Consider the following 27,058-nt stretch of genomic DNA (forward strand, 5'->3'; position numbering starts at 1 on the left):
TTTCTCCCCCATCCCACTGGTGAGGAGTGAGCAAATAGCTATGTGGTGCTTAGCTCTCTGCCAGGTTAAACCACAACAACTATAAAAATCTTTTCACTCCTTTCACCAGCCTCTCTGCATGTTGTTGGATGAAGGTTTAAATTTTTGGCATGTCAAATAACATATGCAGGCATGCAGTTTGTCAGGAAATATTAAATCCATTCTGCAGAGGATGGGTAAGAGTGTTCCCATCCTGCTGTTCAAGAGATCCTCACTTTTTTGTTGTTGTTGTTCAGTTATAAATTCTCTTAATACTCCGGAGTTGTTTTTACAAGTGTATTATTGACTTGCACTGTTAGTGAAATAAGACATTATTTTTTCCCTTAAACATAATTCCCTTTCAGATATAAAGAAGCAAATTCTAAAAGAACGTCTAGGCATCACCTCTCCCTTGCAAAGTAGTTTTGTAAAAAGTAAACAAAGGTTAAAAAAAAAAAAAAGGTAAAAAAAGCTCTCGCTACTAAGAGCAATTTGCACTAAAAGGTAAGAGAGCTGAAGTTCAGAGAATGTAAGAGAATGAATGTAGAAGGTCAGCATAAACTTCAGAAAAATTACTTTCTACTCACCTTTAAAGGTCTCACAAAAATAAACAAAACTCTTATTTCAATGATAGATACTCCCACATCTAAGTGTTTTGAAGATCTTGTGTTAAGTCAAATTGACAGCAATGAAGCTGCAGTAGATGCCTTTCACTTTGCTTTCCTAAGTGCCCAGGGATTGCAAGGAAGAATCACAGAGAAAGGCAGGATAAAGGTTGGAGTTCATTCTAAAACTGGTTGTAAAGGGTATATGTTAATCAAAAAACCTACACATATTTGTTTCCTTTTACTCAGTTCACACTGATTTATTACTCAGAATAGCTTCAAACAAGTTATATGTTCTGATAAGTAGTGGTTCCAATGTTAAAACAATAATAAATTCATACAGGAATAAAATCCTTGGTTGACAGCCAACTAGATAGTCTTTCAATTCCTCTGTTCAGTCTGAACTCTTCAGAAAATGTTTGACTATAGTATTGAGTTCAGAGTAGGACCCAGTAATTTATTTCCTGGAGTGTTATATCACTACTAGAATTTCTCAGGTAAACTTGTTTTTTTCTCAAAAAAAGAAAAAAAAAAGGAAGGGAAGGGAAGGGAAGGGAAGGGAAGGGAAGGGAAGGGAAGGGAAGGGACGGGAAGGGAAGGGAAGGGAAGGGAAGGGAAGGGAAGGGAAGGGAAGGGAAGGGAAGGGAAGGGAAGGGAAGGGAAGGGAAGGGAAGGGAAGGGAAGGGAAGGGAAGGGAAGGGAAGGGAAGGGAAGGGAAGGGAAGGGAAAAGGTCTCTGATCTAATCTTTTCTAACATAAACAGAAGTGTTCCTTTACACCAGTTATTTAGCCCTTTATTCCCAGTTACAGAGTCACAGAATCACAGTACAGTTGAAAATGGAAAGCATCTCTGGAAATCATCCAGTCCAGCCTGATCTTGTTCAAGGCAGAGTCACCTGTTGCAAGGCAGAGTCACATGTTGCTCAGTCCTTTGCAAAGTTGGCTTTTGAATATCCCCAAGGATGGAGAAACCAGATCTCTGGGTAACCTCTTCCAGTATTTGATGACCCATAGAGAATAAAAGCTTTTTTTACATTTAAATTGAATTTCCCATATTTCAATTATTCTTTAATTATTTTTAAATCTCAAGCAATTTCAAATATTAAAAAAAAAATATTTTTTATTATATCATCATGTAAATTCAATTTTGAAACTGATTGGAATAAGTGGTTAAAGATCTCAGATTTTAAGTACTCACGGAACAGTGTTGAGCAAGGAGAAGCACTATGTGTAGAAATGGTGATTTTATTTACTGGCTGGAGTGTTTAAACAGTCCACTTTTGAAATGACACTATAAAATTTCAGGAATGACTCAATAGATTTTGCTGCAATGCAGAGCTGCTGCCTGCTTTGTTTGGATTAAGTTGCATTTGGTTTTCTAATGAGAAATGAAATGTTTTCAGTTATTTTCTGGGGGAAGGGATTCAGCTGTTGCTATTCCCTTTTCTTTTGGAATCAATGAATATTGGACAAATAATTACTCAAAACTTTCCTTTGGCTATTTTCTTTCACTTTTTTCTCTAGAAGAAAACGTTGTTACTGACTCAGATGCCTTCCACCACGTGAAACATTCGTTATGAGTTAGGTATTATTCTGAGTACTTCAATTTGGGTTTCTCAATCTTTCCTCAAGCAAGATATGATCTTCTATGAGCAGCTTTAGAACTCACCTCCGCAGTCCAGCATGTTATACTCATCTGGTTTTTCCAGGGGCCAACAGTCATAGTCTTTGTTGTCTAAATCATGCCATCCCCCCACTAACATCACCTGCCAGAAAAAAAGCATACAAATTGACCCCATAAAACACACTATAGGAACAGGGGAAGGATGAGTTTCGTTTGTAAAGTTTGTATTTCTTCTAAAGAAAATAAAACAAGCATAGAAACAGAACCTGGCATGTTTTGATTTGTTTCTGCAACTTCTGAAGCAAAAAGTGACAACTTTTTAGGGATCAGTTTATTACTTTGATCTAGCCAGAAATTAGACCTGAGATAATGTAGTGACTTAACTAAACTGTCTCTTGCAGAAGTTTTCCTCTATAAAAAAATGGGCAGTTCTAGGACCATATGCAGAGAAACATTTTATTTAAAGAGTTTTTCTCCTTGCTTTTAAAATGCCATCTTCCTACACTGAAATTCTTTCCATGATTATTTTTCATTATAGATTTAATAACAAAATATAATTAATTATACAAATGTTACAATATGTAATTATAGACAATATTAAGATTGCGTATGCCTATTACATGTAGAACACAGCATCATAATAGCATACAGAGTGAATTCAAACAGTTGCCATGATTATGCCTGTATATATATTATACATTTTATACATATTTATACTAATCAGGTATTAAAATAGACATTCTAGGCTATATATGAACAGATGATAATACACCCTGGGTTTAGTCCTCAATTAGTAAAAGAATTATTTTTCTCTATATATTATTGGAAAATAATCATCTACTGGATTTTGCAATTACTAATCCAGTTATTTAAGGAATAAGATAGAATTATATAATTTATTTTTTTTCCAACGTATTCTGCTATTATCCTTGTATAGATGTAAATTAATAAAATAGCCATCTCACTGCAATAAGCCATCTACCATTCCTACAGTATGCATGGACCAGAGGAATACATTACAGTAAGAGGATCTACATAGTTTACCTACCAATAAACTGAAGAGGCTTCGGAGCCCTAAGGCAAGTGTTTTGATAGCTCTCATACTCCCTAACATGCATCCAGCTCACCAAGTGTCTGGGCTGCTTCTGTTGTTGCTGTTGCTGCTGAATTAGATGCCCCTGCCTAAGAAGGGGGGTTGCTAGGCAAGCCGATCCTAGCAACTCCAGCTGCTGCAGATGTTCTGCCTCCTCCTCCTCTTTTACCCTATCCTACATCTGCTCAGTTCAGGGTGGAAACACTCCACCACACTTTTGCTGAACCTCTCCGAAAAATCAGCACTTGCCTTAGGGGCAGCCCCGCTTTCAGACTGTTGATGTTTGTGCCCCTGTCAGCTCCAACCTGGAAGAGCAATGGGAGGATTTTATTTCACTGCCTTATTGAGCTTGGGTAGCATCTGACCCTTAGACAGCATCCTATAGTTGATGAATCAATATTGTGGAAATAAACACAGACACATAGTTGGGCCTGGGCAAAGAGATCTGTACAAGCAACGATCACCTGTCTAAGACAAACTGTAAGACTACAGACTGAACTAGGTGATCTCCTGAGGTTCCTTCCAACCTGAGTTATCTTAAGTCCGATGACTCCAATTTCACAGTCCCTGGAGGTGACGGACAACTTTTGTTTGAGACATGACCTGCTACACAGGTGAAATAGACCTCTGCCTAGCCATGCTGAAAAGATGTGTCTAGTGCTATTTCTGTTTTCTGAAGTCACGGTCAACACTGAATGTCAGTTATGATTCAGCTCTTCCGGATATTTTCCCTGGAATTCCGGCTCAGCCCAAATTCACCTTAAGAACCTTAGTTGACATGCTTGAACTTCACAATCTGTCGCATCATAAATGCATGAAAAAGTTACTTTGATGCAACGTGTGCCCTACTCATCTTGAAAGTGGTTGTAGGTCAATTAAAAAAATCTGCTTGGATGCACTCATAAAAGCTTGAATGAACCAAGAGTGAATAAACGTATGAACTAACACGAAGTTTCAGGTTGGAATTTTGTGTTGGTAATGAAATCGTAAACCTCAGTTGTGTCGTGCTTCCCTGTGCTTCACTATGAGCATTTAACCCAAATCATACATTGCAATATATGGAAACCTTTAGACTATTTCAGCTTAGCTAAATGACAGAAAGGGTAGAAAAAAATACAATTTTTGGCTAGAATTATCTGCTTAGAAGAACTCTACATATATTAACACCAGGAGAAGTTTTACTAGTGATTTGTTTCAGGATATCTTGTGCTTAATGAGGAATTTGTTGGCAGGAAAGCTAAAGATTACAACTTGTTAGATCCCACAGCAGCCAACAGATTACCAGACTGATCCTATTTTCTTTAATAGGGATGCCAAATATTCACATGGCATTAATATCATGATTCAAGGACTGTAAGGATCATACATTACCTTTATAGCTACTTGTCTGTCACAAAGTTCAGAATTCCTGGAAAGTGGCCAAGAACAAGAAGCTGGTCTAGGAATCCTGAATTAAAGATGGATGGAAATGAATGGTTGTTGATTATCTGACTTAACAATCTATGCCAGATATTTGGGAAGCACACTGCTGCTTCTGCATTTAAGTCCTAAAAAATTTAAAAAGAAAACCAGTGGTGACTGTTTTGCAATATAAATATAGGCACCGTGCTAAAAAGAAGTGAGAGATTAGTAAGTAAGACATTATTCAGGTCTGTCAACAATTCTATGTATATGAAGGAAATCAGAAATGGATTTGAATAAAGTGAGATGGTCATCTTGAACTTAATATTTTTTCCATTTGCTTTTTTGTTGTTGTCGTTTGCACATTATCTGCAGCCCCATAATTGGCATTAACGTTGTACTATGAGTTATTTTATTAACAGTCAGACTCAGTCCAGTATAAATTATTCTGCCTACTGCTACTTGTTTTGCTCAATGCATTAACACATCTCTTTGGCTTCCCCTTTCAGAAGGATTTTGCATCTGAAAAAAAAAGGGGGGGGGGGGGGGGGGGGGGGGGGGGGGGATTTCTCCTGATTTAAATAAAGTGTCTCTAATAACTTCATGTTTACAGATTTATTTCTATTGGCTGTGCTCAGATGCTCACTTAAGAAACATGGTTTCCATTTAATTCCTTAACTTAATAATAACTTCTAGCACCAAATAGAAGGAAAATACAGATATTTCAAAGTGCTATGAGCAATATCACTGTTGCTATTGATAAAGACGTACATTTTCATTAAAGTTTGTAAAAATGAACAATTCTATACCTAAAATATCCATATGCTGTATACATAGAAAAAAATAGTAGTTAAAATATTGCTGAATAAAACTTGTTAAATATGTACTTTGAGATATTTTAGAAAAGTAATTTCCAGCAATATACCAGAACAAAACGTTCTATGATGAAACCTTCAAATATCTTTGAAGATATTTATTTAGTAACTCAAGCTTTCCAGACAGTTCTTGTCTTGATAACAAGCTGCAGTCAAAATAAAGATGTTTATACTATTTATTTTTTAGTTGGATTAAATTTTCTAGCAAGACAATTATTTGCCACATAAAACAGTCTCAAAAATCAATACTAGGCCTTGTTTGTAATTTCAAAATGATGGAATTTGAAAGACATCTTTTTTTCAGAATTGTTTTTTCTTTGAAAAATTAGCATTTTAAACACAATTCCTTAAAATATGAAACTCTACTATGTAGATTATGTTATGAGCCAGATGTTATCAGATCATTTTATGTGTATACAGGAAAAGACAGATTTAGAAACGGAAAAAAAAAAAAATCTTTATAAATATTTTGATGGAGTACAAAAATGTATTCTGGATGGAATCAAGAGGGACAATTGAGGGAAAAATGTGAAAAATTGGGCAAGTATTAAGTAAAAGTGAATTGATAGGGTTGGTGAAAAATTTGCATACACATTTATGTTTCCTAAAGAGAGGTCTTTTAATATAAACAGGTGGTTTAAACCTTCTATGCTATATTCATGTATTCACACACAGGGATATTATAACTGTTTTTGTTACAGAATTTGTTATGGAATATGTTTTTGTTTGGAATTTGTTATAAAATAAATTCCAGACCGAAGTCAAGCATTCCTGACCAGAACACCACTGTACATTGAGGACCCAGTGAACCTGTGCCATGCTGGGCTGCGTTGGGCTGCCCGTCCAGCGTGGCTGCCAGTCCAGTGTTATGCTGCACACACACCTTGGAGCCAGTGATTATTCCACTTGTGTGTCCATGCTGTTATCTTTGCACAGAAAGAAGATCTCATGAGCAAGGTGTTTCTGTTTTCACTGTAGAAATTATAAGTAGAGTTGTTTCCTTGAAAGAAAATCGTATAATGTTGTGAATGACCACGGGAGGACACGCTGTGCTACGTACAAGGTCTGCACGACACACTGCATCTTGGTTGGATTCCCGTTCAATGCTTCAGGGCTTGGGGCTCCCAGCTTCTAAAGGGACTTAAGATTATTTTTGGTATTCTCTTTTTACAATCTTAGCTCTAATAAAAAGCATTCTAAATGATACCTTACACGGTCTGATTCCATTTTTTACTGCGACGTACCAGCCCAGCACCACGGGGCACAAAACACAGGCTTCACACAGTCATCATGTTTGCAAAAAGGCCAGAGCACTCTGAGACTTCCCTCTAGTGGTTTAACAGCAGAACAACGGGAGACCAATTCCCCTGTGTGCGCAGATTGGTTTAAGTATGGCTTCCTTTTGATGCAAAAGGTGCCACAAATGGGATACCTTCAGTGTCACCTGTCTACGAGCAGCACAGAACTGGCTTTATCTCAGGTTCTCACCTGGGAATGAGGTGAGGCAGCAGCTGGTGGCCTTGTACCCCTTCCCTTCATAACAGCAGAGTGATGCAGTGGACAGAGCCACAAGAAATTGCCAGGTTTTGGCATATTACCTCACATTACCACACATTACCTCAGCATAGCAAGTTATTACACACCCACTGGATCATGGTAACCATTTGTTCACATGTGATTTGCCTGCAGAAAGTGCTTTGCTGTTCTACCTAGCAGCCCACAAAAAGTGTTGATCCTGTATAGTAGTTCCACATTGACATAAAGAAGTGTACATGTCAAAAGAGACCTTCCAGCATGGACTTCTTGCACACTCTCCTTATGGTGCTGGTACTCCAGGCTTTCTGCTGGTTATTATTATTATTATTATTTAATTTCCCTTGTTCTGCTGCATTAGTTTTAACTGGCTCAGTGTTTTTTCCTCCCACCCCCTGTTTTTCCTCATCTTTTCTGTCTGCCAACCAACTCATGTTCAAGTAAAGTAAAAACTGGATGTGAGCTCATGATGTGGTTCAGTGAAACTCAGATCATAGATGAGCCTGGATTAGCAAGATCAAGAAACAACATCTGATCCTCTCCAGAATTCTTGGTAGTTTAATTAAAAGACTAAATATTGTCATACATTTTGTATTGTACATTATTGATTGTCCTCAATTTGTTGGAAATGTTGAACTGGCACCAGATTAGGGTATGGTGAAATTCTGGAGTACAGGAAGCAAGCTTCTAAGCCTTGCATAAAGCACACCATCACATATCTTTGTAGTGTCTTTACATTTCTCTCACTCTCCCAAATACTGGAAGTTTGAAAGAACTCCAAAGAAAGAGGCCTTAGGCTAAAAGAATGATAATCATAAAATAGAAAAGACGTAATGGCATACTTGTTCCTAACAATCTGAAAGCTTAATGTTAGATGATTAATCTTTGATGACAGTTTAACTCAACTGCAGCAGAAGGAACAAACAGTTACATAGTTTACACAAAGGAATGGAGCTGGGAGGCACTATGAAAGCATGACAGATTAGAGAAAGATTTTTGTGAAAAGGTAATTACAGGACATTAAAAATTACAACTAAGAAACTGCTTCTTTTGACTGCCATCTAGGATGTTATACATACCTCACAACACACACAAACCTTAAAAATGCAAATAACATTCATTGGTAGGGTGACAAGTAGTTTGCACTGGACTCTCAAGTTGCTGTGAATACTGAACAAATTTACACTTTTATAAATGCATTCGTTAGGTCCACTCTAATTGATACAGCATCTTAGGAAGGCTTGTTCTGCTGTTGCAGCAGAGTTTGGTCTGCAGCACTACATAAGATTAAATATGTAATTAATCTCAAAAATGATTTAAAAAAAATAACAAAACTTCAAGTATGAAGTAGCAGGTACGTGAAGCATGAAATAGCACATAACCTGCAGGTTGTATGAAGACGGTTGTCTTGGATGTATAGCAAACTCGAAGTAGTATTTCCCTTTAAGAGAATACACTGCTGTTTAGAGAATTGACCAGTACATGAGCTGTTGTGGAAGGCATGTAACACGCTAAGATTTTCACTGTGTAAAGCAATCTGTATTTTTTCTTTGTCTAAAGAGAAGGTGGAAGCACTGATGACATCTGGAATTTCACAGAGTACTCATAATGAGAAATCTAGCAAGTAATAGTGATTCTCTAGCTGAAAATTCTGTTGGTCTTCATAATGTGATAAAACACATGATGGAAAACCCTTAAAAAGATTGGAAAAGAAAAAAAGAACTTGCAGTTCTCAGAGAATCCAACAGGAATTTCATTTTCAAAGTGATTAACCGTTAGAAAATCTTAGTCTAAGTATATAACTTAAAAGAGATTTCTGCACCAAGGGATTTGCTTGAATTAATCATTGGATTTCTGATACTGTAATGCAGCATGTCAAGGCTGTAGTTGTTGAAGGGGCATTCCGTAAGACGGAGAACGTGAGGATGTATTTCAGTTTGACAGGACGACTGTCTAAGAGGCTTAAGGAGAGTTGGTCCCAGTTCAGCACAGAACAATTCTGTTTGGAAAGAAATTGAGTGGAACATCACTGATGTTCTCAAATGCCTCCCATCTTTCAGTCCTCCTACACAGGCAGAAATGTTATGGATGTCTGCGGTTCTTAAAAACAGCAATCTTGGCTGTTATTAAGACCTACTAGAGAGGATCTACTAGTCGGTGAGTGACAGCAGCTGAGGGATATTTCTGTTCTTACATGCATCATGCTCCATAGATGCACTGGTCACTCCACCGGTTGCAGTGACATTTGACTGAAATCTACAATTTGCCTTAATGGGGTTTTCCTTTCTTCCTCCTTTCTCACTGCATGACTCATTTCTGTTTACAGAATTCTTGAATGATTTTCTGCCCATATTTTTATCTACATTAGTATTGCACATTTATTGACGTTTCAACCCTTCCTCCACCCCAAATAAAAAGACATCCTTATAAGCCACAATAGTCTATGTATTTCTAGGGACTCATGAGACCAGTAATTCCTAAAAGATGTTGAGAGGTCACTGAGATGGGCATCTTTTGGCCTTTTTTAACTGAAAGATCATTTAATCTTTTGGATGATCTCTTTGGAAGAACCCAGAAATGAAACAGGGGTCCTAAACTATTTCCTCAAGTTATGGCCATTTCTATATGTCAGACTAGACAGATGTTTGTTTGACCTGTTTTTAATGACCTTTAGTATGACCTTTATCCATTCCTTGGTAGTCTAGTCCAAGATGCCTTACACAAAGTTTTTCTCACATTTCTTCACAAGGAGAAAGGGTTATCCCAGTTTCAGCAACATAATACTGAAATACAGAGTGATTAAAGAAAACATATAATGGTAAGCAGAATAGATGTGTTGACTGTAGGAATGAGTACATTCCCTATGGACAGAGACTGATGATCCCAAATGCAGACCAGGATCTTAATCACAAGACCTCTTTCATATTGTAATTAAAATAAATGTCACATTTCCAGAAAGAAGTAGGAAACATTCTTTGTTTATCATCCCAGTCTATCTGCTGATGGAAGCTTCATCTCAATTAACTTTGTAAATCTGTGCCTCAAGTGGAGTGAACTTGGTAAATGTCCAGTTTGGCATAAAGCCATCTTGCAGACTGTTTAGCAACTGACTAGTTGTCAGATCTAGTCCAGTGAGAGAAGGGAGGGTTTTCAAACACTATTGAATGTGAAAAGATTTCCATGCCATTCAGGATTCTCTGCTTCTTTGGGTACACTGCTTCCTCTGCTAAAGTCAGACATGCTCTCCTTCTAACAGAAAACACTGGAGAGCCAGCAACTTCTATTTCTGTCATGTTAGCACCCAAATGGAGATTAATCTACTATTTACACAGTACCTTTGACATAAGGAACAGTGTCTGAAGTGCTGACAGAAGACACGGGAAAGAAAATTGACTTGAATTTACCTAAATACCCAAGGTAATCTACCTGTAGGGATAACCTAAGATAGGCTTTTGTAAAGTCACATACAATTATCATCTGATGTAGCACTTAGCCTCAATTTGACTGAAATGGCTGGCACGTATCTTTGCTTATTGCAACGATATGCTAGCCTCAGACTGAAGAACTTGAGAACACACTGCGAGGAAAAATGTAGGCATACCAAATCAGTATTATAAAGAGGATTTGTGTTTTCCATGATTTTACCTTCATATTGCTTAGGGCTACTAGCCAATTAGCTTTATCTACTGCCTCTGGTAGTAGAACCTTTTGGTATGTCTCCCTTCAGACAGCACACTCCAGAGTGCTGTCATAAATGGTTTCCAGTACAGGCAGGCTAACAAGATACATAGGGTGTCAGTATGATTCTGCCATCATGTGTTTTCTTTGCTCTGCTCTGACAACAATCAGATGGGAATTTAACTGTGTCTTCTCACTTACACCTCCCTTGCTTCCTTTATAATTTGTATAATTCCTTGGCTAGTAAGCTTCTCAAAACAGCCACCTTGTAGGAGATTCTCAAAGCCACCAATAGCAGCCAGAGGCCTGATGCCCACTGAAACTCCCTATGGTTTACTGTCACTTATTTTTTGGAATAATCTCCTCTCTCTTTATGGAAGTACATGTACAGTGAGTAATAAACAAGGCACTAACAATCCTGACAGAGGCTATCAGGACACTGGGCATAGCCCTCCCTCCTGGAAGCTATGCTGCCTGGGCTCAGAGCCAACACTGATAGTTCAGCTATCCGGCTTTGAAGTTATGTGAGGGAGAGCTGCTTGAGAAGCCCTAGCAAGGGCTCTCCACCTTTCTCCTATGAGCTGCTTTTAGGATGGGCTCTCATGCTTTGAAAATGAACAAGTAATTGTTTTCATTGTAATTAGGTAATTATCAGCACAGAATTCTATGTATATTTTACTTCAAAAATGGGCATTATCAGAACTTTGGGATTTTCTCAGGTTTCTTTAGTATTTTTAAATGAACAATACCATCACTGATTTATTTTGATTTCCAAGCATACTCCTATCCTAGAATATCTGCTTGAGACTGTCTGTGGAGTTAGAGATTTTTACTAAATTTACACAGGCATTTTATTTTCTTAACAATGATAGCTCTACACTAATGTGTGACCACTATCAATTGTCACATTGGTTCATAATATCACTCTTTCCCCAGTCATAAAAACCATCAAGGGGTGTCCTCACCTCATGACAACAGGGAATTAAAGAGCCAGGCTACCTGCAGAAAGGGTAGGAAAATGATGTACACTGTATAGACAAAAAAAAATAAAGGAAAAATAGTGCTCTTGTAACAACTCCTAGAGAAAGCACTGCTTTCGAGCGATCATCAGGCTTGTTCACTTTTATTTTGGAGAACAAACACCTGGGACATGCAGACTGGGAGTAAGGAGACCCTGAAATCAGCCTGATGTTAGTACATTCTGCATTTAAAGAAAGAAGAGGTGCATGAAAACCTGAATGCCCAGGGAACTGGTTTATTATTTCTTCTTCTGTGCTGATGAGAAAGGTATGCCATTTTAAATGCTGGCTTGTGATGAACTCATTAGCACATTGAGCGTGACTCATAAAAACTATTATAGAATATCTTAAGAGATTTTTTCCCTTTACATTTGAGCAAAAGGATGCTTTTCATCTCTGGCTTGGCTATTTCTGATACTAGCTAGGGCATGTTTCAAGGCATTCTTCGTGTTCCATGCAGGGCTTATGAAAAGGCTATTTTTACCACATGACTATTAGCAAGTATCTCCAGCCCTCCTGCCTCCCTCAGGGTCAAATTCTCCCCTGAAAGTGTGCTCTGATTATGTAAGAGATATAAATTGAAATTCCACTGAGGAACTGTGGCTAGGGTAAAGCTGAAGACAAGATTACTTATGTGGTTTTGGTTAAGCACAAGTGGCTCATTCTTTTAAATAACAGGGGTTATTTTTGTTACTTCTGATGTACCAGTGGTTCAATAAATACCCTGCTCATAAGTTCAGTTCTTAAACAAACTTACACCTGGTTCTTCAGGTAAAAAAAGAAAATGTGGGGGAGGGGAAGAAGAAGATGCAAATCTAACTGAATTAGTTATCTCGTGATAGAGCTACATCTTTTTGTATTGTAACTAGAATGTATTTAAACCCTGATCTTTCTAGAGAATTCTTTTCTGTCTGAAAAGCAGTCTGAGATCACTTTCACTTCCAGTCATGGAATGAACATGACCTATCATCACTCTGTGTTCACAGCAGGCAGCCAGTAGGCCAGACTCTGACTTTCTCAAGAAGCAACACTTCTCACTCCGTTCCTGTGTGCTTGGGAGGCACTTCTGTTTAAAAATAAGTCATGTTATGCAAGATAATCATATTATATATAATATATGGTGCATTGTAGTGTACATATTGTAACTGTGCACAGAAACCTGGGTTAACCGATGTTGGTAAGTGTGTCCAATAAATGGGGTATAAATGTTAAAACCTGGGAAGATGAAAAAGGTAAAGAAAATATGTTTCATAGTTGCCTAGACATGAATGAACAATAGGACTGTATGAAGTCCTACAGGCTATATGTATTCTAACAAAATCTAAAGAGCTCAAATGTTTGTGGTTAAACGAGCAAGGAACAGAGCAAGAAATACCCAGGAGAGCAGGTGAAGAGTAGCAGGCAGGATCAAAAACCAAAGTTGCAAGGACAATGATTTACATGTACCTGGCATCACACAGTGAGGAAGTACTTTTACTTCTGTGTTGAACAAATGTGTTTCACTGGATTTCTGAGCTGAAAGTGACCTTGATGGAATGCAGACATACTCCAACTGCTCTGTTATGCTGTCCTCTTTTTCCTGACTGTAAACTCTGACTACTAGATGAAACAAGCTGACAGTAACAGATTTCCTGAGTGCTGGCCACTGGCACTGCAGAAGACTGGAACACCACCCTGTGATTTCATAAAAGCTAGATACTGGGAGGTGGCAATGGGAATTCATGCAGAATGATACTTGACAGGCAAGCAAGGAAGTAGGTAGAGGTGCAGGGCTTACTGATCATCTCTGACGAACTGTGGTTCCTTCCACAGGGTTCAACACTAGTTTGGTCTGATTTAGCTAAGGACAAAAGGACTTTAAAGGAAGAATGAGTTGCTAGGGAGGGATGGGGAAGTGCTATTCAGAACTCTGAGATATGTATTTACTACTCAGGAGATACATGAAATGAACCAGAGTGACATGAGCCAGGGATGTCTGGACTTACCTCATGATGTCATTACCTCATGATTGTCATCTTCCTTGTCTCTTGTGAGAACTGGCATCAGTGTTTGTTACTGCTGCCTGCTATTCTGAAAACATGGTCTCCATTCTTCTTTGGGGTTTGCTGAAAGAATTGGCTTGTCTGAGATCTACAAGAAAAAAAGACACCTGTTGATGCAACAGAAGTCTCAGATCTTAGGGCAAATTGCCAGAATCCAAGCAATTTAAACAACTTTTAAGAAATGCCATGCAAATTATGTTTTCATGTCGGCAAAAGAAATTCTAGTCACATTCCTAATATAGATTTTTCACCTATGTTTGCAAATCCATGGCTCTGCCTGTGCTTTCTACTCTTACTAAGGGATTTGCTTTTAGAATGAAAGAGAAAGATCCATATTCACAGCAGGGACATTTAGACACAACCAAAGAGCAAGGCAAGTTTCTACCTGGTCTGCCATGCAAAATCAAAACTATAATTAAAGATCATAAAGGATCATGTATGATTAATGTGTCATAGTAGGTAACTCTGGTAATAAGGCCTTCTTATACGTAAGTCTTCTGTAATAATTCTTTGAAAGCTCACTGTCTTGGATTTAGCTAGGGTAAATGTTATTATTCCTAACATGATCATTTTTTTTAGTGATTTCACTAGTCAGGATGTTGCTCTTCTATTAACACTTACTGTTTCTTACTTAAAAAAACAACAACAAAAAACAAACAAACAAACAAAAACAACAACAACAACAAAAAACTTCTTTTAACTCCTATGGTCCTAGGATGAGAAAAATCACAAACATAATTCTGTAGACATAACATTCATTCATTGTTACAGGAGACTTGCAGTTCTGGATAAGTGGCAAATTGTGTCTCATTTGTTCGAGGTAAAAATACTGATGGTTAGAACCACACAAAGAAATGACAGCAAGGAAGTGATTTCTTTAGAAATAAGTTTTTTATTCTAGCTTTGTCACAATGTAAAATGAAAGCATAAAATGAATGTGTATTACAGCAGTGCATTTATAAGATGTAGATAAATAAGAACAGAATAACCTTTATATTTTCTTATCCTACTCTAAATTCACAAACCTTGAGTTAGTGTTGGCTGCAGAACTGCGAGCCAAATTTCTCCCTCCCTAGATTGCATCAGGCATTCAGCACACCAGGAAATATTTCAAACAATTTCGTTTAAAATTGTTTCCCCCTAGGTGTGCTGTCCCAGAATGAATAATTGTGTGACACTGATTGTGTCACACTGATTTTACTTGTTTCAGGACTTTCTAACTTTTTTATTATTATTAGCAGTTGGCCTTTATTACTCTGCTAAATTATGGGGAAAATATAGGTTATATCAATTGCCAGAATTAACTCAATTTTCCTGTCAGCAATTTTCACCTTCATTTAACAATTGGTAGAGTAATGGTAACAAAATGCTTGTACAATAATTCATTTACCACTATTTTTCTATCTCTAACTTCAATGCCTTTTCTTTGGAGGACAGTCATATTTCTAATGACCTCCATCTTCAACTTAGGTCTTAAGGATTTCACTTAAATCTTGCTTTTTCACTGTTTCGTTTAAAGATATATTTTTTTAACCTGTTTAAAAGACTGTTAGCAACACTTACTCTAAGAGTTATTTTCTGCAGAAAAGAGGAAAATGAGTTCTAGGAGATGGGGAAGGGATATATTCTAGTGGTGGAAAGAAGCAACAATTTTCTTTCTAATGGAAAATGAACTTCAGAGGACTTAGGAAGTCCAAAAGTACAGTTGTTCAAGGACACCTCAAAAACTAAATGCACTCGAAGTAGATAGAGGCAGGGCAACACTGACTTTACATCTGCTTTGAAGTTCCTAGGGTATAACAGAATAAACAAACAAACAAACAAAACCCTAGATCACAGAGGTTAAAAAATAAAAATAAAAGACTCATCACTTCTTTTACTTACAGAACAACAACAATACTACAGTGCTAAGATGTCAGAGGGGCTGATGATTTGGCTGCTACTGAAATTGTGTTAAAGCATGTTCCACCTTTCTCTCTGTAAGCACAGCTGAGTGACAGCAGTACAATTTTAGTAAATCACTCCTGAGACAATGCCAAAGAGGCAGGTAAAAGCACTTGTGCAGACACTTAACATAAACTTACTTATGATGGTTGCTTAAAATAGGACTCCTAAATGCCTGGTCATTATCAATGTGGTCCTGATTTGCCATAAGTGAGAGAGCTAGTCAGTGGTTTTGCAAAGCAAGCTATTTTTAACCCCTGTATACACCCTTAGAAGACTAAAATCACAGAATCATAGTGTATACCACATTGGAAAGGACCAACAAGGGTCACTGAGTCCAACTCCTGGCTTCACCCAGGAACATCCAAAAACCAAACTCTATGTCTGACAGTGCTGTTCAAATGCTTCTTGAACTCCGGCAGGCTTGGTGCTGTGAGCACTGCCCGGGGGAGCCTGTTCCAGTGCCTGACACCCTCTTGATGAAGACTAATTTAAGATATCTTGCAAGTGTTTTACAAGTTACTTGTAAAACCTTACTGGTTTTACAAGTCTCTACTTTTCCTTTCTAACCAAATGATCTGGGTAATTCAAACCCTAAAGCTTCCATTTCAAAAGATCTAGTCTAAAAATTTCTTATCCAGGTGTAAGCTGAAGGGTCTGTCAGTTTATAAGTAAGAGAAGTCCTTAATGGTGGACAGACCAAAACTCCTTCAAGGAAAGAAAAAGAGGTGGGGAACGACCTGTCAGTAAATAGGCTGATACCACTAACTCAGGTGATTTAAATTAAAATGCTCTTAGGATGCCACTGACGTCAAAAACCTAAAGGAAATAGATATCCTTATGTGAACAGATTTTGAATGGTCTGGTGATTTATTTCCAGTGACTTTATCTATCTCCAAAATGTAGATGGCATTGTGCTCATATGATGTTATAGGCCAGCAGACATGAGGCATATAACTCTGCCATATACCTGCCCTCTACCAGTGTAATTTGCCTAATTTCACTTATTTTCATCTTTCCAATTTTTGAAACAAGGCTGGAAGTAACTGACTAAATAAGAACCTGGAGATTTAAAAAAAAAAAAAATTTATAAGGTGAAAGTATGGTTGTTGCTGGGCAACCAATAAAAGTAAATAGCACTCCTTAAATCTGTGTGCGTGTTTGTCTCTAGACAGTGGTTGCATGTTGACATTAAGTAAAATTCAGAAACCTGAATATCCTTTTAGCCTCTTTCATAAAAATGTGCTGAAATACCAGAGATTCTGAACACAATTTTCAAATTCTAATATCCCAATATTGTTATCAATGCTGGTGTTTCTGCTTCCAGTTAGACTGTGATAAATGTAGATCTAAGTGTTCATCCTCATCTATTTCCACTTCTGTTTACGAGACAGTTTCTAGTACCTGTGAAATATCTTTTTTTTTTCTTTTTTTTTTTTCTTCAATACAACCAGTCAAGTGGCAGCCCTAAACATTGCCAAAGAACCCAGTTCAAAACTCTATAATGCATTGGCCTGCCTGCCTCAAGGTATTGTATAATCTTGGGAATTTACATCAGTTCTGATTCTTTCTTTTTAAAAAGAGATGGTGCATTGTGAGCAGTGTTGAATTAAGAAAAAGCCCTCTTTTTTTGTATGTTATAGGAGTTTACCTATAACCTTTTTTGGTCTTCTAATCATGGATCTAGTGTCACTGCCTCCTCTGAAGATACCAGATACTGAGGCCCCAGATATTTATTTTGGAAGAAAGTAGAAGTTCCTTCATAAACAATTGAAGATATCAGTTAAGGGCAATTGATCCTACTTTTCAAATCCTTGGCTACTGTGACTGCTTTGATAATTCCTTCTAATTTAAATCATAGAATCATAGACCGTTTGGGTCAGAAAGGATCTTTAAAGATCATCAAGTTCCAAACCCCCTGCAATGGGCCTTGACCTTGAACACTTCCAGGGATGGGGCATCCACAGCCTCTCTGGGCAACCTCTTCCTGTGCTTCACTGCCCTCACAGTAAAGAATTTCTTCGTTATATCTAATCTAAACCCACTCCCTCTTAGTTTAAAATTGTTACTCTTTGTTCTTTCACTATATAACTTGGTAAATAGTCTCTCCCTATCTTTCTTGTAAGCCTTCTTTATGTATTAGAATGCTGCAAGGATGTCTCCCTGCAGCTTTCTCTTCTGCAGTCCAAACAACCCCAACTCCCTCAGCCTGTCTTTGTAGGAGAGGTGCTTCAACCTGCTGATCATCTTCAAGACCTTCCTCTGGAGCCACTCTAACAGGTCCCTGTCCTTCTTGTGCTGGGGGCCCCAGAAATGAACACAGTGCTCCAGGTAGAGAATGAGAATCACCTCCCTCACCCTGCTGGCCATGCTTCTTTTGACGCAGCCCAGGATACAGTTGGCTTTCTGGAATGCAAGTGCACACTGCCGGCTCACGTCAAGCTTTTCATCTACCAGTATCCCCAAGTCCTTCTCCACAGGAAAGCTCTGAATTCACTTGTCACCCAGTCTGTACTGACATTTTGGATCGCCACAACGCAGGTGGCTCCAGACCATAACTCTAGTCTGGAATATACAGTTGCTGTTACTGTGCTGACTTAGCAGTGCACAAGACAGCTTGTCCTTCAGGCAGGCACTTTACTCTTTATAAGACAATATCACCAGATTATGCTATGCCTGCTAACTCCTGCTCAGCAACTGTAGTACCTGGATGATGCCTCTGTCCATCCTAAGATGCTTGTTAATGATGTGCACATCTATACATGAGCTAACATGTTGAGCAGTCTTTTTGAAAATTGGCTCCTTGATATGATTCAAAATAGTCTAGCATGCATTGAAGGTCAATGCTTAATAAAACTTGCCTTTCTTTATGGTCTGTGCTAGCAGATAAGAAATTAAGGCATGGAAACGTTCTGTGACTCACTAGAGATCACAATGCAGGCTAAGGATACATTGTGAGTGCCATCATTCATTCCTTGGTAAGCAAGACAATTGCCTATGCTGAAAGACACTGGAATTCTGCATAGCTTCAGCGCTTGAAAACTGGAACACTTGAAAGTTTGGTCTTCCAATCTAGTCAAAAGAAGTCTTTTGAACTTCTTGGCATTCCTAGATTTTGTATCTATTAGAGCTTCACTTTCTTTCTTGCCATTCTATTTTTCAATATTAACTGACACAGTAAGGAATCATGTTCACAGAGTATATGGTATTCTGAATCAACAGCACACTTTCAGGTCTCACTAATATGTTTAAAATATGAATGCACTATTCCAATCCATTGAAGTTGCATTGTTTCTCAATTCACTACGGTGCCTGTGAGACTGAAAGTAGGAACATCTCAAATGAGTAATGAAAATGTTATCCCATTCATACAATGTCCCTACATACTTAAGAACACAGAGCTTCTTAAATATTTGGTAGCAGGTTAAATTAAACGACTAAAAGAAAATATGTTACATAACCTTTTGACAATTTAGCTACAGTACTGGGTTGAAGGAAATGCATTGTGCCTACAAAAATAAACAGATGTGTCAATCAGATATTAAAGAATAAAGAAAGCAAATTACTTGTCTAACCAAAACCAAGCCAAACAAATCAGACAGTTTTCCAAAGTACTGCATAAAGTTTCTTGCAAAGATGTTCCTTGAAAACTAGTTCAAAACTTTATACTTCCTTACGTCTTGGAAGATGAATAACAGCAAAGGAAAAATGTTCAAAATCATGTAAGACATTGAACCAGTTACTTGGCACTAGTCAGAATTTCCGGAGAACAACTAAGGACTGCATTCAAAAATCTAGAAACACCTGTCAGGAATTTACCAGTCTTGCTGCAATCAGCTGATTTCCAGAACTGGTCTCTTGGTGTCCTGGTGTACTGGGTCTGGTTGGGTCAGAGTTAACTTTCCCCACAGCATCCCATATAGTTTGTGCTCTGCACTTGTACCTAGAATAGCACTGATAGCACACCAGTGTTTTGTCTGTTGCTGAGCAGTGCTGACACAGCATCCAAACTCTCTCAAGGGTCCCCCAGAGCCAGCAAGCTGGGGTTGGGCAAGAGCTGGGGAAGGGCCATCACCAGGGCAGCTGACCTAAACTGACCAAAGGGATATTCTATACCACATGGTGTCACACTCAGCAACAAAAGGTGGGAAGGGGAAGAAAAAAGGGGGTGGGACTCTCATCATGGAGCTGTCTGTCCTCCCAAACATCCACTACATGTATTGAGGCCCTGCTTCCCAAGATGTCATCTCTTGTTGATGGGAAGTAGAGAATAATCATTTTATCACTTTCTTTGCTTCCACACAACATTTGCTTGTCTTTTTTGTTTGTTTTGTTGTTGTTGTTTTCCTCTTTCTTTTCCCTTTAATTAAATTATCCTTATCGCAACCTGTGACCCTGAAGGGAAAGAAAAGAAAATTTTCTTTTCCATCATACTTTCTTCCCCCCTCTCCCTTTGAAGATGGGGAATGAGAGAGCAGTTGTGGTGAGAGAGCTGTCCATCAGGGTGAAACCACCACATCTAGGCAGCATTTTTGCTGACAGAATGATAGCTAAAACAGTCAAATGTAAATAATGACATCTATATCTGATAAGAGACCCATAACCTGCAGTTACTCAGTTACCAGGAGTAAATGGAAGCTGTAACAATCTGTAACTGCCACCTGCTGGTTACAAACAAAAGTCTACTCTTTGTCATAAAACATTTAATTTAAATCCATCTATAATCATAGGTGATGTCACTTTTTTCAGATATTGGATTTAGTTCAGTAAAAATTAATATGCAACTATTTGAAATAAAAAATAGACTATTTATTACTGATGAAGTTGGTTTTGTAGACAAATATCTGCATCACAACCAGCATACCTGCAGCTAAAGGGTTGTGGAGAAGAGCTCCAACAGAAATGCGGAAATATGATCAATACACTTCCTTTCTGTCCCAGAGCTACAGCATCACTTCAGGTTAAAAATGAGGAAGGGTTGTGAAAAATGCTTCCATCTCAACATTGTTACCTCCTGGAAAAAGAGAGAGGGAGAGAGAGAGAGAGAGAGTTACCAGTCAGCAAACATTTCTCAGCTCATTTTACTAGGCTTGAAAATGTATTTCATCTTCAGTTTCGACAAGCTGTTCTGTGATTGAGGGTAAGGATCTTGCCCAGATTCCTAGGTTATGCTCTTCACTTTCACGTTTCTCATTCTTACAGCACGGTGGCAGCCAGAGAAGACAGGGTGTGCAGTGGAAGCCCCAGAGCTCAGGGTTATGTATCTATGGGGGCACAGAAGCCTTCAAACTGCACCAGAACCTGCAGCCTGATCGGGCAGAGATCAAACTAAAGGGCTGCAGGGTAGCTCATCTCCCAGCTGCATGTCCGAAATGCCAAATCCAGAGGATTTGTAAGAAGTCTGCTGTGAGAGAAAGAGCGTGTGGTATGCTATGTGCACCTCCAAATCTCCACCGCACTTTTTTTTTTTTTTTTTTTTTTATTCTGGGGGGGTGGGGGAAGGGGAAGGCTGCTCTTTACTAATTTGCTCAGGCCGGCTCTTCTAAGCATCCGTTTAACACGTTTAACATCGGTGTAACACCAGCAGATGGCAGATTTGCATAACACGTTGGCTGCCCCGAGCTCCCTGGTGCCCGAAGGAAGATGGCGGCCTAGGGCCACCGGGGAAGATGGCGGCAGGTAGCCTGAGGGGATGGCCCGGCGGGTAGTGTGTGCTGTCAGGGCTGCCTCCTGCCAGGGGGGAAGGCTAGAGGAGGCAGGCAGACCGGCAGACCAGGTCAGGGGGCAGCTGCCTGCTGGAGCCTGGGGAGGAAGACACATGTAGTTGGAACTTGGCACACTTGGGGGACAGCTACAGGGTTGACCTTCACGTTGTCCGCAGCATGGCTGCTGCGGGCTCTCCAAAACGGGTCCCCCCACTCCACCATCCTGATGGCCTCATTGCATAGACAGCACTTGCGTTTCTGGGGATTTTCAGCTGTTGGGTGGTGGTGTCTCCACCTGTCCTCCATCCTGCTTTCCCCTTCTGGCCTCTGGGGTGCAGACAGCTGCTCCTGCTGCTTTCCCCACCTACCCCATATGACAGAGAACTGCTGTTTGCTTCAGTGTATAAAGATCTGGATGATGTGCAGGGAAGAAAAAAGAAAAACAAAACAAAACAAAACAAAAAACAACAAGCAAGCAAGCAAACAAAAACAAGCATTTTAGACACTCAGGTGTCCCCAGTTTCTACTTATTAATACCAGTGCTCAGTGCTGTGCCTCATGGTTGCCTCCTCCATTCACTGTGGAAGCGTCTGGGTGATCACTGTGGCCAAAACTGTTCAAGTATTGACCACGGGATCAAGGTTAACACTAGAAAACCCATAGCCCTGTTGTGATTTCCTTGCTACTTTCTACTTTGGTGCTTTGCAGCTTAATTCACAGCATGAAAGCAAAATTCAGCCAGTACTCAGGTAGGTCTGTAAGCTGTATGGCCATAACTCATGGAAAAGGGAAAATCACATCTTCCCCCCCCCCCCCCCCCCCCCCCCCCTATTTGATCTCTATTGAAAGACAAGCTGATAGAGCTTACATGAGCCAAATGCTTACTGGTTATTATCACACAGTAAAATGTCTTCATGCAAAAATGCATACTGTGTGATGTGGTCTAGCTTGCTGAGAGCTTTCTCAGAAAAAAACAAAAGCCATAGGTTCAGAAGTTTTCTTTTTTCCTGGAATTTCTGGAGTATTAGCAGCTGTGACAGTTCCAGTAGACTAAACCAAGTAGAAACAAATACTAAACCGGGAACATGCACTTCACAGGATACAAATATAGGTCCAGTACCAAACATAAGTAACTTATCCCAGATGGCGTTGCTGAACTGAAGTAACACAACATGACAAAAACAACAGTGTCTTCTATCCAGTTCTATTATAAACACATATTTTAACTAGCACACCCATTAGAGAGTCTTTTGGCCCTCTTTTCTGGCCTTTTTCCAGAGAAACGTCCCCAAAGAGAGGTAGAATTGCTCAGTAAAGCAAAGATCTCAAACGCAATTCTTAACTTTATCTGGTTTTGTCATGCAGCATATTGGTAATGTCACCTGCATAGGTGGCCCATGCTCGTCCTGTGGTGAAACAGGCTCCTTCGGTGGCATAGTTCCCTTAAACTAAGCTAGTGTTTTCCTGTTGATGCCATGAGGATAAATTGGTGAGTTGGGTTTCATAATTAAGAAGACTATCATACTGAAATGGTGTGAATATATGGCCCTGGAAAACTCAGGGGAAAAAAATGTTATTAAAGTGAATGGTTTCTAACTGGCAGTACTGATCTATTTAACACTGTTTACTAGTCAGTAACGTGATTGCTCAGGATGGTTAAAGGCTGCTAATTGTCTTTAGATGGTTCTACTCACTCTGATTTCTGTTGCAGTGTAACCTGGAAGGTCTCAAGGCAGGTCTGCAGGCTGTAGTACAGGTTGAAGAAGATCAGTGCATGAGGTATATTGGGGTCCTTCACAGATGTACACAGCTATGGAGTCTGTTAAGTAATGGCTGCATGTCCCTGCTGATTGTGTGGTACAAGGAAAACTCTCCAAAAGCAAGTGCAGGAGGGTCCTGGGGCTTGACATGAAACTGCAGAGCTTTTCTAGCACCTTGAAAATACTTAATTAGACTTACGTTTTGCAGCTTTCAATACTCCTTTCTGAATTTGCAATCATTACATTTTCATTTTCTGTATTTCCAGTGCTATATTGATAATGTACATTACTTCTTAAATTTGTAGGAATTGCTAAGCTATATGTTGTACATATGTGCACTGGAAGGTATTAATGCTTAGAGAAATACTAAGAAAATAATATCTTTCTTATTTGGTAGTAGGTGGTATAAAGTCCTTATACATGTCAAATCAAACTTGTTCAATATAATGAGTTTTTTTGGGTGTGAGCATTTTGACAATTTTGTCACGCTAAACAATGTGTTGGGATTGATCCTGTGAGATTCTGCAGGCAGAACTGTTACACATAGCAAAGGGGAGTCATACGTGGTCATGCCCTTTTAGATGTGTGCATAAAAATTAGCATGTGCAGTCTCTTTCCTTCTGCAGTTAGTCCATTGTTTGCTCTTCAGCTTCCCACCCTTTGCCAAGAAGGACAGGAGAGAAGAAAAGTCTTGAACTGATAGGCATTTGGAGCATGCTCTGAGTCATGACCTTTTGAAGGGTGTTTGAAGTAGCAGACAGGAATACATGGCAGATAGAACAAAGGTTTTGGATTTTTTCCTGGGTACTGAGCTGAGCACTTCAGGAAAAATACATATACACTGTTCTTATGAGCTTTGCACTGAATAGCAGCTACCAGCAAGTTATTCTGAAACCATTCTGAAGATTCATGGCTTATTTTAAAAGAGGTATTAGAGTATTCAGGGATGTTCTTTACACATCCATGAGTATTATAAAACTAGCAGTCAGTAAGTTACTTGAGTAGTGAATTGCTGTATCTTGCATGTTACATGAATTCTGTTTTTCTCCAGGATGTGGCAGCCTTGGAAACTCTGATTTTGATTTTGAACTGTAAAATGTAAACAGGTTTTTGATTTCAGCTTGGTAGTATATTTGACAGAACCACATAATTTTGTTTAATTCAAATTCATGGCACAGTGCTTGGCTGAGATAATTCTGACATAGCAAGTCTCCCTAAATTACCAGAATGTTGCCTTTCCTTCTGGGTTGCATGGGGAGCACAGAAGTGACTCTGGGGACAGATTTGTTTTCCTCCTGCCTGCAGGAAACATGGGCTGCAAGCTATCTGGCCTCCTCGAGGCAGTCAGGGTGAAGAAACACAGCTATAAAGATGAGAACAGCCAGGAGATGAGCAGGGCTGAACACAACCTTTCTGCTAGACCATGTAGCGCAGAACTATTGTAACCATGCCTGCCCTCAGATCAGGCTGCCATTCAGTTTAGAAAAGTGAGTAATTTCTCATTTCTGGCTAAATGTGTGATGCCCTGTCTCTGCACCTGCCATAGTGGCACGCAGCTGTACCGCACTGTGAAGATATTCTAAGAAAATATTCTGTCTCTGAGCTGTTCCCATGAGTCTCCCATCTGTACCTCCTGACAGGCTGTCACTTTGACAGAGAGCACAGAACACGGAATGACTACATTTTGACCTTACCCAGCTAAGGCAAGACTTGCATTTAGTATGTTAAACAGTTTTCAGGAAAAAGGGACTGGATTTCATAGTGATCCAGTTTGGAGGTCCAGTACGTGGGGGACAAAAGATGGATTGTGCTCTGGCACAGAATCCTGCCATGTCACTGAGTGGCTTCTCAAGCTCAGTTTGTCAGTTGCATCACTTTGCTGATAACGCACAGTGATCTCCTGCAACTTCCATGGTTTTCTAAGCTGCAGCCTTCTGAATTGTAACCTTACAAGCCTCAGTAATACAGTAAAATTTCAAATAGTGGACAAGCAAGACATGTATTCATCATAAAATGAATAACAGAACCAACCCTTACGTTACAAAATAGGTAGTTTCTGGAAAACTGTATTTAAAAAAAAAAGGCACTGTTCTCAGTAGCCACGAGAAATCTGTCCAGTATTGTCTCAAAAATACAAACTCTCAGATTTACTTGCTTGAAATTACAAATTTAAGAGGCAAAAACAAACAAACAAACAAGTTCTTTACTAAGTTTTGTTGTTGTTGTTGTTGTTTTTTCTTCAGGACTAGCTAAGTCCTGAAGTAGGTCCCACAGCTCTAAAAAGATACAACCTGGGTTTTAACTTTAATATAGGTTTTTATTTGCTTTTGATTTTAAGGAAGAGTTCAGACAATATAAAGCAAAGCCATGCTCACCTGTAACAAGAGACAGAGTTAAGGGAATGGCAATGGAAGAAAAGAAGAAAAAAGAAAAGTATTGCAAAACAAAACCTTGCTTTGCTCTTATCAACAACTGTATGCCCCCCTGATGAATTCAGGGTACAAATTCTGAATCTGTGTAGCATGAAGAGTTTGCTACAAGAGCAGGACTCATTCTTTCTGTGTTGATAATTTCTGTAACTCTGCCTGGAAATATATATTAAAGTTGAAGATATCTTTCAGAAAGAACTTAAGCTGTATAAATAATAGGGGCTGCAGCATCTGGCATGAATAACAGAGACTTCAGAACTCATGGCATCTGTTTAATTGCCTGCTTTATGTAGAAGTCTAAATACTCCAGAAAGATTACAGGTTGTCTGTTAAATTCAGTTGCATGACAGCTCTCCATTCCACTAATCCTTGCAAATTTATCTCAGGAATACACATTTTAGATATTAATTAACACCACTTCAGACAACAGTAAAATATGTTCCCTTGAAAACACTGGTTTCTTGAATCCTTGTGTTGACCTACATCTTTCTAACAAAACACAGAAGACAATATATTATAGAAGACAATACATTTTGACAAATGTATTTGACATTTGACATTTTGACAAGATGAAGCTGTATTTCAATGTTTGAATCTATGAAACAAAATCCTATATTTATAAATATAATATCTTCTTAAGCCACTGAACACATCCTGTTAAAATCTACTTTTGTCACCCCATGCTTTCTGGTTTGGGATGAGGGGAGATACCGGAACGTGAAGGAGACATGCTGTTTAGTGTTTCTTTGCCTTCTGAGCTAAGGAACATTTCTTTGCCTGTCAGTGTTATGTACTTTTGAATTCACTGCAAAGCTCATCTGGAGGAAGTTGGAACTTGCTGATCTTTAAGGTCCCTTCTAACCCAAGCCATTCCATGATTCTGTAAGAGGGCACAAACCCTTCATAGGTGCCTGCTTGATCAGGCAATGAGATAAGGAACCTCAAACTGTCAAAGGAATGAGAGAGAGAAGCTAAACTAGCATCTAAATTAAAGAGTGTATCATGATATTGTGTTCAGAAGGATCAGAGCACACTTGGGCACTTGATGTAAAACTACATGGTTTTAAACTGCCAGGGCTGACAAAGACACTGGAGGCCACTTGCATGAAAGCACTCGCATCCAAATTTTCCAAGACTGACTTTGTTTTGACAAGCTATGCCAAAAGAATGTGTTGTAAACATGAAGACATCTGGTCTCATGTTTGAATGATATCTAATACAGTGGAATTTATAATCCTGAAAACTGTTCAAATGTGAAAAAAAAAAAATAAAACAGAATAACATTTACTCTGTTCTGTTGTTTTTCTAATTAAATAAAAAATTAATCTCTGT

At 38.9% G+C, this 27,058-nt stretch overlaps 1 protein-coding gene and 1 long non-coding RNA gene across 8 annotated transcripts in view; one reads left to right on the top strand and one right to left on the bottom strand.

Annotated features, from left to right (window-relative positions):
• Positions 1 to 22,302, bottom strand: part of LOC121062074 (atrial natriuretic peptide receptor 1-like) — a 57,996-nt gene extending 35,694 nt beyond the window's left edge. Inside the window, exons 1-5 of one of the 6 annotated variants that reach the window (XM_040541670.1) lie at positions 21,353 to 22,302; positions 20,697 to 20,846; positions 13,832 to 13,951; positions 4,712 to 4,887; positions 2,293 to 2,389 (exon numbers count right to left, since the gene is read on the bottom strand). In XM_040541670.1, the coding sequence (XP_040397604.1) occupies positions 2,293 to 2,386 (94 nt within the window). In that variant the 5' untranslated portion in view covers positions 2,387 to 2,389; positions 4,712 to 4,887; positions 13,832 to 13,951; positions 20,697 to 20,846; positions 21,353 to 22,302. Of the gene's footprint in view, positions 1 to 2,292; positions 2,390 to 3,295; positions 3,505 to 4,711; positions 4,888 to 13,831; positions 13,977 to 20,696; positions 20,847 to 21,272; positions 21,309 to 21,352 lie in introns of those variants that run through there. The other 5 variants (XM_040541669.1, XM_040541672.1, XM_040541668.1 and 2 more) reach the window with 5 other exon arrangements.
• LOC121062075 lies at positions 20,328 to 24,072 on the top strand. 2 transcript variants are annotated; one of them, XR_005815397.1, is made up of 3 exons: positions 20,328 to 21,257; positions 23,249 to 23,316; positions 23,924 to 24,072. It is a non-coding gene; the product is annotated as an uncharacterized LOC121062075 (long non-coding RNA). The 2 variants fall into 2 exon arrangements; XR_005815396.1 differs by lacking the exon at positions 20,328 to 21,257 and adding an exon at positions 22,899 to 23,026.
• Positions 24,073 to 27,058: the final 2,986 nt, after the last annotated feature.

Source organism: Cygnus olor, chromosome Z, assembly GCF_009769625.2.
Source record: "Cygnus olor isolate bCygOlo1 chromosome Z, bCygOlo1.pri.v2, whole genome shotgun sequence".
Taxonomy (NCBI): domain Eukaryota; kingdom Metazoa; phylum Chordata; class Aves; order Anseriformes; family Anatidae; genus Cygnus; species Cygnus olor.